At 30.9% G+C, this 14716-nt stretch overlaps 3 protein-coding genes across 4 annotated transcripts; 2 read left to right on the forward strand and 1 right to left on the reverse strand.

The window, feature by feature from the left end:
- The first annotated feature begins 756 nt into the window (after positions 1–756).
- Positions 757–3488, forward strand: LOC130665589 (E3 ubiquitin-protein ligase RNF14-like). 2 transcript variants are annotated; one of them, XM_057466045.1, is made up of 5 exons: positions 757–884; positions 987–1034; positions 1101–2198; positions 2571–2743; positions 3223–3488. In XM_057466045.1, the coding sequence occupies exons 3-5, from the start codon at positions 1106–1108 to the stop codon at positions 3481–3483; spliced, it is 1527 nt and encodes a 508-aa protein (XP_057322028.1). In that variant the 5' UTR covers positions 757–884; positions 987–1034; positions 1101–1105; the 3' UTR covers positions 3484–3488. The 2 variants fall into 2 exon arrangements, with proteins under 2 accessions (XP_057322028.1, XP_057322035.1); XM_057466052.1 differs by having other exon boundaries at positions 1104–2198.
- A 249-nt stretch (positions 3489–3737) lies between these two features.
- On the forward strand, positions 3738–5521 carry LOC130665603 (soluble lamin-associated protein of 75 kDa-like). The gene is made up of 4 exons (XM_057466064.1): positions 3738–3877; positions 3954–4125; positions 4208–4388; positions 5148–5521. Exons 1-4 carry the CDS (start codon positions 3864–3866, stop codon positions 5447–5449), a joined length of 669 nt encoding a protein of 222 aa, XP_057322047.1. The 5' UTR covers positions 3738–3863; the 3' UTR covers positions 5450–5521.
- Positions 5522–5648: 127 nt separating this feature from the next.
- On the reverse strand, positions 5649–11751 carry LOC130665582 (AP-3 complex subunit beta-2). The gene is made up of 9 exons (XM_057466032.1): positions 11386–11751; positions 11223–11298; positions 10576–11157; positions 10208–10504; positions 8511–8778; positions 7743–8450; positions 7373–7678; positions 6653–7292; positions 5649–6007 (listed from the first exon to the last, which is right to left on the reverse strand). Exons 1-9 carry the CDS (start codon positions 11523–11525, stop codon positions 5860–5862), a joined length of 3165 nt encoding a protein of 1054 aa, XP_057322015.1. The 5' UTR covers positions 11526–11751; the 3' UTR covers positions 5649–5859.
- Positions 11752–14716: the final 2965 nt, after the last annotated feature.

Genomic DNA, 14716 nt, shown 5'->3' on the forward strand with positions numbered 1-14716 from the left:
TTTTTTCAATAAATTGTTGACAGAAAAAAAAAAAACAAAAATATCCATGGTACTGAAGTTAGCAGACGTCTAATAATTTTTTGATTTTTTTTTAGACGATAAACCATAAAAAAAAAATATTTGAAAAAATTGCACCTGTAGTTTTTTAAATTTTCTACATGTGCATATTTTTTTTTTTGCAATTGATTTGTTGAAAAACAAAAATTCAAAAATTTTTAAATGTCTGCTAACTTCAGAATCATAAATATCCACATGTAGAAAATTTAAAAAATTATAAGTGGAATTTTTTCAAATATTGCACATTTAAAAAAATATCAGCTTCAATTTTACGTCAAATTTGTATGTCATTTAACGTATAAGAGCTAAAACGTTTATATAAAATTTTTTAAATCTACTGTACGTCACCGAGATGTCAAAAGTTTATGACACTGAAGTTCGCTGCCGTCTGAATTTTTTAAAAAATGACAGATTATAAAAAAAAAACTTTAAAAAATTGCACCTATAGTTTTTCAAATTTTCTACATGTGCATCTTTTAAATTTTTTTTTTTTTTTTTTTTTTTTCAATCAAATTATGGGAAAAAAAAGTCAAAAATTGCTAATTGTCAGCTAACTTCAGTATCATAAAAATTTCATTTAGATTTTCTGTGAAACTCTAATTTCCCGGGTTCGGGTTCATCAACACTATTTAAAATATTTTTTGCCGCATGCGCAGTAAAAATAACATATACATGTATACTTAATATTCGCTTGTTCCTCTCGTTCTCAATAAGATTCATGTTGACGTAGTCGCGATTTCTTCGATAGATACAGAGACTAGTTTTATAAAGTAACCAACATAACGCCTAATTTTTTACGCTTCAATTTTTAATTACAAAAAAAATATGTAAGTATCCATGCAATTGTAAATATTCTCATAAATATGACGTGAAATTTTGCAACAAACATTCGTTAATACCAATTACATATATATTATATTTATTTTCAGTAGCTCAATTTATTTAAGTAGCTGTTGGTTCATCAAATAATTATTTCGGTAAATAAAATTATATATTTATATTTTTCATATATTTTATAAGTAATGTAAACATACTTTTTATAGTAGAAATGGCTAGTGAACAGCAGAAAGATGAAATTATAGCACTGGAGAGTATTTACACGAGCGAAGAATTTTCTTACAATCTAAACAATGATCAGTACCAGTGTTCATTGAAAATCTTCATCAGCTTACCAGAAGGTTTTTATTTGCTGTACAAAGACGAGCGTAACAAAGAGGAAGTCGAAGAAAAAGTATCAATCAGTCATTTACCGCCACTTAAATTGTACATGACATTACCCAAAGATTACCCTGAAAAATCACCACCGGAATTCACTTTGTACTGCTCCTGGATGACTCCGTACAATCTTATAAAACTCTGCAGGAAACTCGACAAGCTCTGGATTGAAAACAAACCGCAGGAAATTATTTTCACCTGGGGTGAATTTCTGCAGAACGAAACTCTTGAATTTTTAAAAATTAAAAACAACTTAAATTTAATTAAACAGTACACGTTTTATAAGAAAACAATCGATCTTGTGCAGGAAAAAAAAACACGAGTCAAAAAAACAAATCGGTTTGACAACAGAAACTTTCCCAAAGCAAATGTGAGCAAACGCAGCCGGGATAGGAAAAATAATTTGAGACTTGACAGACGTGGAGTCGTCGACCGCGGTCCTGAGCAGAATGTAATCGAGATGCTGGTGAATTACAACGAAGAGCGGACCTCCATCGAGTTTAAAAAAAATTTTTACACCTGCAAAGTTTGCTTTATGGACAGATCTGGGGAGTCTTGCACACAATTCAAACCCTGTCTTCATATATTTTGCAAGGATTGCATCACTGGATACTTGCAAGTGAGGATCAAAGAGGGTGCTGTCCAAAACATAAATTGTCCTGAGGAAAAGTGCACTTCCGAGGCATCACCAGCGCAGATCAAAGAACTCGTCAGTCCGGAATTGTTTTTGAAGTATGACTCGACGTTACTGAGCGCTACTTTGGACACCATGCTTGACATTGTTTACTGTCCTCGTCGACATTGTCAGTATCCTGTCAGTAAAGAGCCCAATGAAAAAATGGCGAGCTGCCCTGCTTGCAATTACGTTTTTTGTATTTATTGCAAAATGGTTTACCATGGGATTGAACCTTGCAAAGTGTCTTGTGGTAAGCAATTATTATTTTTATTATTAAGGGCATTCTCAGACAGTCCCCCCTCTTTTTAAAAATATTCAATGACTCGGTCATATCTGAATTATCATTCTATCAATTAATTAAAACAATTAAAGCATTAATTGGCAAAATGACAAGGAGTTTGACAGATAGAGATAAAAAAAAAATTACTTACAATTTTTGTCAATTTTGAGTTGAACGAAATTTGGTAAATAAATTTTGGCCTGCATAATTTGATATTTCAAATAATGTAGAGTATTGACATGAAGATTTTACTGGAGTTTAAAAATTAAAAAAATCTATCTCGTGCCCTTAATAAAAATTATATATAATTAATATCGTAATTAATATGGCTATTATTTACAGCGGAGAAGCAAAAACTGGTTTCTGATTACCAAAATGCAACAGAATTATCTAAGCAACAATTAGAAAATCGTTATGGTAAAAAACAATTACAAATGCTTGTTGAAAATACAATGTCAGAAAATTGGATTAATTCAAATAGCCGTAATTGCCCTCATTGTAATACAGCTATTGAGGTAACTATTTATTCATATACTCAATCAAAATTATAATTACGAGCAACCTGCAGTCACTATGTGACTGACTAAGTATTACTGCCAAATTTATAAAATATTTGAATTTGTTTATTAAAATCTATACTGTAAAGTCAACTCTAGAATCTTTTATTTATTTCTTTAAAAAAAATCTAAACACAGTCAAATTTTTTTTTTATCAGTCGTCTAATATATTTTTATCCACTGACACCAAATTAAATTTTTTAAATTGTCTTTTTTTCCCGCGTAATTTAAATGTAATTCGAATAATTTATTTATCTCGAAACTTGGCAATAAAAAAGAGTTCAAACTATGAAAACGCACAAATTCAACTCAAGACTTTTTCAATGATACCAAATTTATTAACATTTACTTATTTTATCATATAGATATGGCGGGAACAAAATTTTCCTTATTCTCTTAATAATACAGATAATAATAACAATAATATTTATTTATAGAAATCTGACGGATGTAATAAGATGACATGCGGTCGTTGCAATACTTATTTCTGCTGGGTATGTGGTACTCGATTAAACCCAAGTATGCCTTACTTCCATTATCAGGATCCTCAGTCAAAGTGTTACAAATTACTCTACCAAGGAATGGTCGTAGACGATGAAGATGACGATGAAATAGACTTTCCTGCAGTTTATCTCGACTACGATTCAGACGATGACGATCTTTCTGACGAAGATTTTGTCATCGATTACGATATTTAATTAACTTTTTATAATAATATACATATTTATTTTAAAATATTTAATGAATTTATTTGATATTAATATTTGAAGCTGCTGAGAGTTTATATTAAAATGTACATATAGCAAATAGAGGAGTCAAGGCTACGATTGCAAATGTGATATATAATTTTATTGATGCGTCATGATTGTCATTATGGTCGATCCGTTTTGCACACCATTGTGATAACGCCTAGTTTTGTTAAGATAAATCTTTATACAATAAAATTATCTATTTTATCAGCTCGGTATTTTAAGAAGCGATCGGTTATCTGTTCTCTCAATTTAAATCTTTGTATATGTGCATTTTTTTTTTTTTACGTATATTGTTTATTATTATTAATACCGTAAATTAAAACCTCATGTTCTGTAAAAGGTATATTTATTTATTTGTATAATTTGAAATTAAACATAAATTTTTCTTCGTTTTTTTTTTTTTTTTTGTGAACAAGGTGCGGAAAACTTCAAACGACTTGTACGCAAGATGTTGATGTTAAATTAATTAAAAATATTCAACGAATTGATTGTAAACTGTGTAAAAATTTCATAACTATTGTAGAAAATAATAAAGTTGTTAATATTGATGATAAATTTGATGATTGTGTTGACAATTCCTGGATAAAAGTATTTTTATAATTTAAATAAATTTGTTTGGATTATGTAGCTTTGAATAATCAATATATATATATTTTTTATGAAAAAATAGGTTACTAGTGACCGAGATAAAGTTATTTATTATGTGCTAAGTCAAATAATTTATCGGGAAATGGATACTCCGTGTGAGGATAAATTTGAATCAGTTTATGATCACGCGGATGATGATGATGATATATATTTAAAGTGGTTAGATAACAAACCTGTTGGATTTTATACCATTAAACCAAAAGGTAAAGTTTTAAATAATTAAATATCAGACAGTGCCCCCGACTTTTTAAAAATTTTCAAATGTCATAAGCGTATTAAGATTTTATATGATACTGAAGTTAGCAGACGTCTAATAATTTTTGGATTTTCTTTTAGACCGTAAATTTAAAAAAAAAAATTTGTAAATATTACACATGTAGTTTTTTAAATTTTCTACATGTGCATATTTTTAGTTTTTTTTTTCCTAATTAAATTGTTAGAAAAAAAATTCAAAATTTTGAAATATCTGCTAATTTCAGGATCCTGATTTTATCAATTGATTAAAAAAAATTAAAAGCTTAATTGAAAAAAGGGCAACGTAGAAGTACTTTCGCTGAGGCATAGATTTAAAAAAAAAATCTTCGTGTCATTTATAATTAAATTTGAATTTTCAAATTTCGTAGGCTTAAATTTATTTGACAAATTTTTTTCAACTCCTAATTGATAACTGTAAGTATTTTTTTTTTAATTTTTTATTTCGAATTTTTTTCATCAAATCATTGAAAAAAAAAAAAAAATCTAAAAATATGCACATGTAGGAAATTAAAAAAACTACAAGTGGAATTTTTTAACATATTTTTTTTTTATAATTTTTTGTGTGGAAAAAATTATTAGACGTCGACTAACTTCAGTATCATAATAAAATTTTAATACTGACAGTTTAAAGTCATCGAATATTTTTAAAAATTGGGGGCACCCGGAGAATATTCTTATAATGATGAGTAATTTAAATATTTGAATAGGAACTGTGATTTATGGGACAAATAGATATTCAATGACGACTTTGGACACCGCTTACATCAGGTCTCAGTACAGAAACAAAGGATTGGGCTTAGAAATAATTAACGACATTATCGAACGTTATCCGAATGAAGATATTGGATTTTCAAAGCCAATTTCCCATGGTATGCAACGGGTGTTAAATAAATTTTTGACCCAACGCAAAGAATACCGACGACGTTTTTGGGAAATTCAAGACGGAGGTATCGAGGGGTCTGTTAAATTAATATGGTTTATTTTACGAAGCCAACTGCAAAAATCATAGTTATAATTTATTTGAGAAAAATAAATTTTCTTTTGTAATAAATTATCGATTAATAAATTTTTTGTAAATATACATATTTTATAATTATTTTAATTAAACTGTCACTTTAATTTTTTTTATTTCATGTAATATAAACTTTCAGACGTTTTTATTTTAATAATTAATTAAAATTTTATTATGACTGTGAATGTACCAGATATCAGACAATTCATAACTTTTAAATAATTAAATAAATTAATTGAAACAATGAAATTTAAAAAAATGCGCGTAATAATTTTTCAATTATCTAAGCACGTATTTTTTAAAAATTTTTATTCTTACATTTTATTTATTTATTCAAAAATTTGAAAAATTGACAGCTGTCAGCTACACCCACACTCATAATTTTATCATTATTATTATTATAATTATTATTGTAAATATCCTTTAATCTCATTCAACAACATTGAACCTATAACCATTTTTTCACAATTTACAATTATTTCAATTTGTTGATCATCCAGTAATTTGACTGTCACCAATACCAGAGATTTTGACGTCAATGTATGAGCAGCAAACCTTGAATAATTAATTATTTATTAATATTAATTTTAATATCTAAGGACATTCTCAATATCCCCCACTTTTCAAAAATATTCACTGACTTCCGGCTGTCATGATCGTCTTAAAATTTTATCAATTAATTAAAAAAAATTACTTAGTTATTATCAATTAGGAATTAAACGAAATTTTAAAAATAAATTTCAGTAAAATCTTCGTCAATATTTTTCATAATTCAAAATTTCAAATTTTGTTCGACTCCTAATTGATAACTGAAAGTAATTTTTTAAAAATTTACACCAGCGATAATTACAACCTGTCATTTTTATGATACTAAAGTTAGCTGACGTCTAATAATTTTTGAAATTTATTCCACACGATAAATTATAAAAATAAAATATTTTAAAAAATTGCACTTATAGTTTTTTAAATTTTCTACATGTGGATTTTATCGTTGAAAAAGAAATCCGAAAATTTCAAATTGTCTGCTAACTTCAGGATCATGCCATTTTTTCAATTAATACTCCAATTTTTTTTCAATCAATTAATAAAATTTGAATATCGATGACCGAGTCAAGAATATTTTCAAAAAGTGTGAGGGTTGGAGGACTGTCATAGAATTTTACTCCTTTGACAGGAGTAATTTTAATTACAATTACTTACCGCGTGGTATTATTTTCATTTGAAATAATAGCAAAATTACCAGCCTCAATAATTTTCTGTGTCAAATCTTTTTTATTAACAGAAAAATTTATTTTCGTGCTGTGCTCATTCATACCCTTGAGTTTATCCTTCTCGACATTGAACATGTCATCCGAAAGTTGTACAGCACGTATTATTTCTCCAATAGGAGCTTTCAATTGAACCAGAGGCGCGTGAGTTTCATCAGCTATCGTGTACTCGATATTAAAATTTGCGGGTTGTGTTGAATCATTATAATTAATTCCAATGATCGATGACAGTGTCATGTTCGATTGCAAAACGGATATGGGTGCAAAGTCGTGTATCAGCATCCCAGATGATAAATTTTTATTACCAACTCTGATATTTGTTATTGATTCACTGGTTTCATTTATGAACGTCAGCTCCACACTGACCATCACCGGATTAACTAAATGCTGACAACGTGTAAATCTTGACTCTATTTTCAGTCCACGTCCTGTTATTTTATTGACAAGTTCTGATCTCCGGGTAGGAGTAAAAAATGCTGATACTTGTGTAATACCATTAATAGAAGTCGCCGGATTTATTGGAGTCAAAAAACCTCCTAAGCTCGGAGTCATCACTGGAGTCATCGGTATTACTGTAATTAAATTTATTAATACCACAAATACTCTACCGGAACAATGAAATTCCAGTCATTTAATTATTCCGTGAACTTACCGTCATCTAAATCAAGCAACAAATCAAGACTACTTTTGGGTTTAGCCTCAGTTACTTTGTCTTTCTTATTATAAATTTTGTTATCTGTATTTTTAACTTCAACTTCACTTGATGATTCGCTGTTGTCATCAGACGCAGAGTCGTCTGAATTAGAACCACTGTCGGACGTTTCAGACTGCGAATTATTAACAATTTTTTTGATAGGCTCTTGTGATTTATTTGACTCTGATGAGTAATCGGATTCTGAACTGTCATCTGAGTCAGTCGATTCACTCGATGAAGTCTCTGAGGAATCGTCTTCCGACTCTGATAAAAATATAAATTTGACAATTAAAATAATAAACAATAAATAAATTAATAAGTAATTTACCTCCGTCATCAGGTGAACTTTCATCCTCGCTGTAAAATGATTTTTCTTTTATTTTTTTATCCTTCCTGCTGTGTCTCTTCTCTCGCGGCTGATGGGTAATTATCGGCTCCGCGACGTCTCTGACTGATGGATCTGGTGCGACTTCCGGGAAATCTGGCAGTGGTCTGTATCCAGCGCAAGGCATGTCAAGATAGTGTGACAAGGTGCCCAGTTGATAACCTTGTGAGCTTTTGAATCTTGACATGAGTGTCGGCGCGGGTTTAGGAGCGAAAAATATTTTCTTAGCGCACTTGGCTAATTTTTTATCTCCATTATTGTCATCATCAAATATAAAGTAACGTAAAAAACGTGCCCGGTCTCTTATGTCATAGTTCTGATCGTACTTCGCAAGTTGGAATACGTATTGACAAAATAATTTTGTCTGATCCGGATTATTAAGACACAACTTGACAGCTAAATTTAATATTTGTAACTTGACAATATCTTTCTCATTGATAAAACTTTTAGCCATTTTACGGAGGACATCTGGAGCAATCTTTGGCACCCGGTCAGAGTATTCACCTAGAAGCCAAAGTATTGATGCTCTTGCTTGCGGTACTGTTATGAAGTCCATCAGTTTAGCCATGTGTGCTATTATTTCTTTGTGTTCGTTCGGTTGCGTTTGCAAAAGTTTTTTTATAACGACGACACTCTCAGCCACGACGACTTCTGGAAAGAAAAAAAAATTAATCAGCTGAATTTTAATTATTAAATAATAAATATAATTACCGTCGCGATTGCTTAGTAAAGAAACTAATCCATTCAAACATGTGTCAGTAACTTCTTTGATGTTGCTCGCACACCTTCCGATGGCTTGGATACTAGCACCCACGAATTCTTTGTCACTACTTGAAATATAAGTCTGGAACTCTCTGAGTATAACACTTATACTTGTTTCCGTCGCCAAATTTGTCAGGATATCTAACTTCAGTAATTTAATATGCGTTGGATCTGATGTCCTGACGAAAAACGACTTGAGAAATGGTTCAAACATTCCCTAAAAAATGTAAATGTAAATAAATTAATGAATGGAAATTTTTGAGTAATTATTTTATTCATCATTTAGTGGGGGACGAGGGATGAAACACGATGATTACAAACCAGGGTGAGGTTGGCTGACCACCCGGAGTTGGAAATTGTGTTTTATCCTGGGTCACACACAATATTTTTTATGATTACCTGCATTGGAATTTCAAGTTTCAGTGTCAACAGTTAGTCAGAAACAAGTTAATTTAAGAACGATGGTGTGATCAAGTATGAGCGTAAGCGTAAAGTATCATTTAAAATTTATCATTAAGCAGAAACTATAGAAAATCCATAAAAAAAATCTCAAGAAAATCTATAGAAAATCAGGACTTATCACTGTCTGATTGATTATCTGTATCATCGGGGATCTGTATAATAGGGTTCCATGACAACTGATCCCCGACAAGTAAACACACGATAATTAATCCCACAGACAACTGATTCCACTGACAAATTCATAAAATAATTAATTACTATGACATGAGTAATTAAAATTCACTGTTGTAAATACAAAAAGTCAGTTACTCTCAGCATCGTATTGAAATGATGCTAAAAGTAGCAGTAATTAAAAAAATTTAATTATTTTGAATAAACCGAGTCATGGAAGCCACTTTGTTTATTGAAAATAAATAAATTTTTTCAATGACTTCTATATTTAACGTCATCTAAATATGATATCTATGGTATTTTTTTATTATCTAGTTAATTGTCATCAGATAAATTAAAAAAATTAACACAAAAAAATTTTTTTAAATTATTTACATGCATTTTTTTTAATTTTTGCCTGTCAGTATTTACTCGGTTTATTCAAAATAATAAAATTTTTTTAATGACTGTTACTTTTAGCATCATTTCAATATGATGCTAAGAGTAACTGACATCTGATAATTCTAATATTTTTGGTTCCATGACAACTGATCCCCGACAAATAATCACACGATAATTGATCCCACTGACAAATTTATAAAATAATTAATTATTAATTAATTACTATGACATGAGTAATTAAAACTCACTGATGTAAATATAAAGAGTTAAATTATGTAAATTAGTTGTTGATAAAAATCAATTGACCACCAATTGTTAATGGAATCAGATTTCGGTGGGATTAATTTGTAGGGATCACTTGTGGTACAAAATTGTTAGGATCAGTTGACGGCACACCGTTTGATAGGAATCTGGATACTTGGGATCTGGATTAATACATCTGAGTCATCGGAATCTGTGTAAGAGATCCGCCCGCTGACTGGACATTTGAAATTAACGCATACGCTCATATTTATTCGCGGCATTGGTCTGAAATTCGCTTGTTCGATTGTCTGTATGTACACCTGAAGTTTCGACGCTGGCATCATGAAAAAATAATGATGTTTTGCGATAGCTCGCAATACTTACGTTACCTTTCTTGCAATAGAGATACTGGCAATACAGTGAAGAACAATGCTCTGCACTTCTCGATGGCTTCTCAAAAGTCTTATTAAAGCCTTAGCGGCAATCATAACTTCACTTCTTGGTGCCACATGGTGATATAATTGAGCAACCGCCATTACAACAGACGCATTACGACTTTGTAACAATGGCTTTGTATTTCTTAGCAATAAACGATGATCTGCGTCCAATGAAAATTTTGTTTTTTTGACGTTTGATGAGTCCGAGTCTGAATCATAAAACGGCCGGTTCTCATCTTCCTCAACATCCTGGAATAAAAAATGAAAATTAATATTTTATTTAAAAATGACTTTTATTAAATTATTATATCGATACTTACGTCGATATTTGGATTAATAAACTGTGTTCTAGCATAACGTGTCAACATATTTACAATAACAACTTGCCCCCACTCATCAACATCAACCAGTAAATTACAAAGCTTACGATAATTTTTATGAATAAGATCTATTCTTTCTGGACAGACTTCTTCAAAGGCCATAACAGCAGAACCAACAACCAGAGTAGTTTTGTCGGACAACAATTTTTCTAAAACACTTATCAGCTCATCCTTCTGCTCTGGATCCAGAGAATACAATTTCGGGATCGCATGAGCTGCTGTTTTTCTCACATACGGCGACATGTCACTCGCAGAATCTTTTATCGCGAGCATAACGATCGGAACAATCATGGGGACTCGTATAGAAGAGAGAACTCTCAGTGCGCTGGCTCTTATCAGCTGATTTGGATCCTTCAGTGCTCTCTGAAATGTTGATATCGACAAGAGAGCAAGATCTTGCTGATCTTCGGCATAACGCACCAAGTAAACGTACACTAGTTTTTTAACTTCGATATTTTTCGACACGACGTTTTTTACAACCGCTGGAAATAAATCTGACGCATCTCTGCCTTTGGCGACCATCTGGAAGTTTAAATTTATTTTATTATTTAGTTGTAATAATAAAATAAATGACAGCAAATACTCACTCCGATGATACGTTTCATAGCTTCCAACTTGAGTCCATCTTTATTGCTGTCCAACATTTGTTTCAAGTCTTCATGCCTGAAATTATAAACCATTTAATCAATTTCCTGATTACGAATTTAAAAAAAAAAGTTAATAAAAAAGTGAGTAGATAAGAGGATTTACTTTTTGTAGTCTGAGTGAAAAAATCCTCCAGAAGCCGGATCAGTACCCAGCTCAGTATCTCCACTTGCTCCTAAAGGCCGATCGTTGCTGTACGAACCGCCAGAATTATTTGACAGAGTACTTGCCGCGGCGGTTAACATTTTGAATATTTATTTATTTATTCTTTTAATTATGTAATAAAAGTTATAATTTATAAATATTTAATATAAAAAATTGGAACAGATGATCAACTACTTGTCAAAGTACAAGACTTTTGACAGATTACAGTAAAACCTGAGCCTCCATATTGTCGGAGTAGTCCCAGTAAAACTCGCAGCAGCACCGGCAGGAGTTTCTCTCCCAGAACCCGTTCTCGTGGCCAAGTCGTGGATTAAGTGATCTCCCGTACGCGCAACTCCATTTTGACAGTCGCGATACGAGCGCTGCCATGTGATTATTTTTAAAAACATTAAAATTTAAAAAAAAATATGTATTATAGATTATTTAATCAATTTCACCAGAAAATCAATGATTTGTAAATAATTCACAAAATTGACCTGCAAAAAAAATTTTTTATTAGATAATTTGATAGCTATTGCGTATAATAAAAATATTTCTGATAGATTTACCACACGAATTTTGAAATATTAATTTTTTTTAATAATCGACCTCCCTGGACCTGCAGCTTGATCTGGCTGTCGTGCTGCTCTCGGTACCGGAGAAATCGGTCTTCTTAATTCACCATTGCTTTATATACCAAAAGAAATCATAACTTTTAAATTAGGAGCGTTTGGATCGAGATGGACAAGTACTTTGTGAAGTTATGAATAAACTTATTCCTGAAGCTATATTTTTATGATCAATTTATCTGGCGGTCAATTTAAAGTGATAAAAATTATAACGAATAATTTTTAATTATTATATTTTATTGTGATTAGTAATTAAAAAAAAAAAAAAAATATTGCAGCCTGGATTCGAACCAGGAACCTTCGAGTTGACCAGAGCGGCAATTTCCCATGATAGATAAACCCTTTTTTTTTTTTTTAAAGAATTTTATTTGCGATTAGGAAAATACAAATTTTAATATATTACAGGCAGCAAAATTTACTTAAAAACTAGCCATACATGTTTTTATTAAAAAGAATTAATAATATATTTTGGCCACTGCGTCTCCTTGATTGGAGCAGCTTTGGGCCAATACTGATTTCTTGTTAGGTTTATAATTATGTTCTTCTTTGAGTTTATTAATTTTAATTGTTATAGTAAAACACACATTGTTTAGTTTTATTTTTTAATAAATAAGTGGAAAAGACGATCCCCGTAAAAAACCTCTTATAGATAAACCCTTCAATCTCCTCCGTCCATCTTACGGTATTAAATAAATTGTTATTATTATTATTGAATTTCATGTTTCAAGTATCAAAGAACGTAATTCGATGATTGTCTAACCTACCAAGGGGTCTTGAAATATTTTAGACATCATGGAAGTTTGACAAATCTCACGGTCTCGGCGCCTTACCAATTCGGCCACCGCGACGTCTAACAAAATCATTTTTCTTTTACGTTTAAATGAGATTTCATTTTTGTCAAACTAGGCCCAGAGGACAGAATCATAGCTCACTCGATGGCGCGCCAAAATTTAACATTAAAAATAATTTCTGAACTTATCTAACAATATGGATACAAATAACAATAAATATTACACATGGAATGTTGTACAGTTAGAAGAAGAAGTAAAAAAGCGTAGTATTCGCACAATAGGAAAAAATAAAATTTTGCAAGAACGGTGGGTATGTTATAAATTATTATGATTAACCTCATTATGACGTGTCATGAAGAACAATTAATTGAAGCTTTTATTTTATTAATTTAAATAATTATTATTCGTGATTTAGGTTGATATTTTGCGATGAAAATAAAGATGTTTTCCAGTTGCATGCGCAAGACCCTAATGAAGTATTTTGGACACCAGACGTTACCGAATAGCCGGTAACAGAGGGGGTAGTTCGATGCTCACCACGAGATGGCGCCCATCTTCTTGTAGTGTTCCTGGTCAGATACTTATTTCAGAGTTTATATATTCCATACTTAGATGGTATTACCTTCAATTTGGTGACCTTTAAATTCATGGTGATTAAATCTAGAATGCAATTGAGATAATTTCAATACTTACCACATACGAGTCAAAAAATTTTCGTAATGAGTTTATATACTCCATATAAATGATATTTACAATAATCACTTTTAAATAAGTTATAAAATAATTTATCATTACAATTTGTAATATAAATTATTTCTTTCTCAATATTGGTCCTAATTCGGTAGCGACGGTTGTGAATTTGTGATAGTCGGTTCGGTATTAAGGTCGATTGCACTAAGGACAAAGAACCTTTGACTGTTTATTGCCAATTGTAGATCAGCCGGTTGATTTTCATTGACGTCGTTTGCCTGATTTGACGCAGACTCTGTGACCCGGACGGCTTGCGCTGGATTATCATCAACGGACGAAACAACTGGAAGGATGGGCAAATCGGTGGAGGTTTCATCCTTTTTATGAGATTCGACCTTACCTTCCAACTCTATGGATATTTCTAATATGGGTTCTGATGTGGCACCTTTGACTTCTCGTATAGTGAATAAAACGTACTATAGTCGACCATAAAACTCAGATGTTCGTCTTGCGTCTTGTAAGCAGAACTTGACAAATCAGAGTTGTCTAAGCACTGTTTGCTCAACTCTACCCAATTTGTTTTAACGTATTTTAGAACTGATGTTCTAATTTTTTGGTGGTTAAACTGATGTTTATGTAATAATTGGGATAGAGATCGGAAGAGACACGACCCATCTTCAATAATATAAAAAGGTTGTTTCCTAGATAGCTCCTATATTATATTTGCATCCATGAGGAGAAACCAACCTGCTCGATGGTTTCATTCCAATGAATGTTGTTGTATTTTAAATCAAGGTTATTAGAATAGAACGTCCCATAATTTAAAATTATTATCGTACCGTCCTTTAAAAGTATTAGTACCGTCATAAGAGAACTCGGGTCTTAATAAATTTGGTATTCGAAGCAAAGAATCTTCATGCTCCGATAGTTCATTTTTAATTTAATTTAGATAAGATTTTACTGTGGTTTTCGCAGTGTTTTTGTAATGCGGAATTGAATTCTTCGAATTTTCAGTAACTGAATGATATAATTCACGCACCTAGTAATGATGTTATTATGTTTTTATAATTTTAAAAAATTAATTTTTAATTTACTTGAATTAAATTTTTTTAATACAAATAATTTAATTGTTTTGATTGTCGATATTTTTAATCGATTGCAAAGGATTTTTAAGTGATCCTG

This window comes from Microplitis mediator, chromosome 1 (assembly GCF_029852145.1).
Source record: "Microplitis mediator isolate UGA2020A chromosome 1, iyMicMedi2.1, whole genome shotgun sequence".
NCBI classification, from domain to species: Eukaryota; Metazoa; Arthropoda; class Insecta; order Hymenoptera; family Braconidae; genus Microplitis; species Microplitis mediator.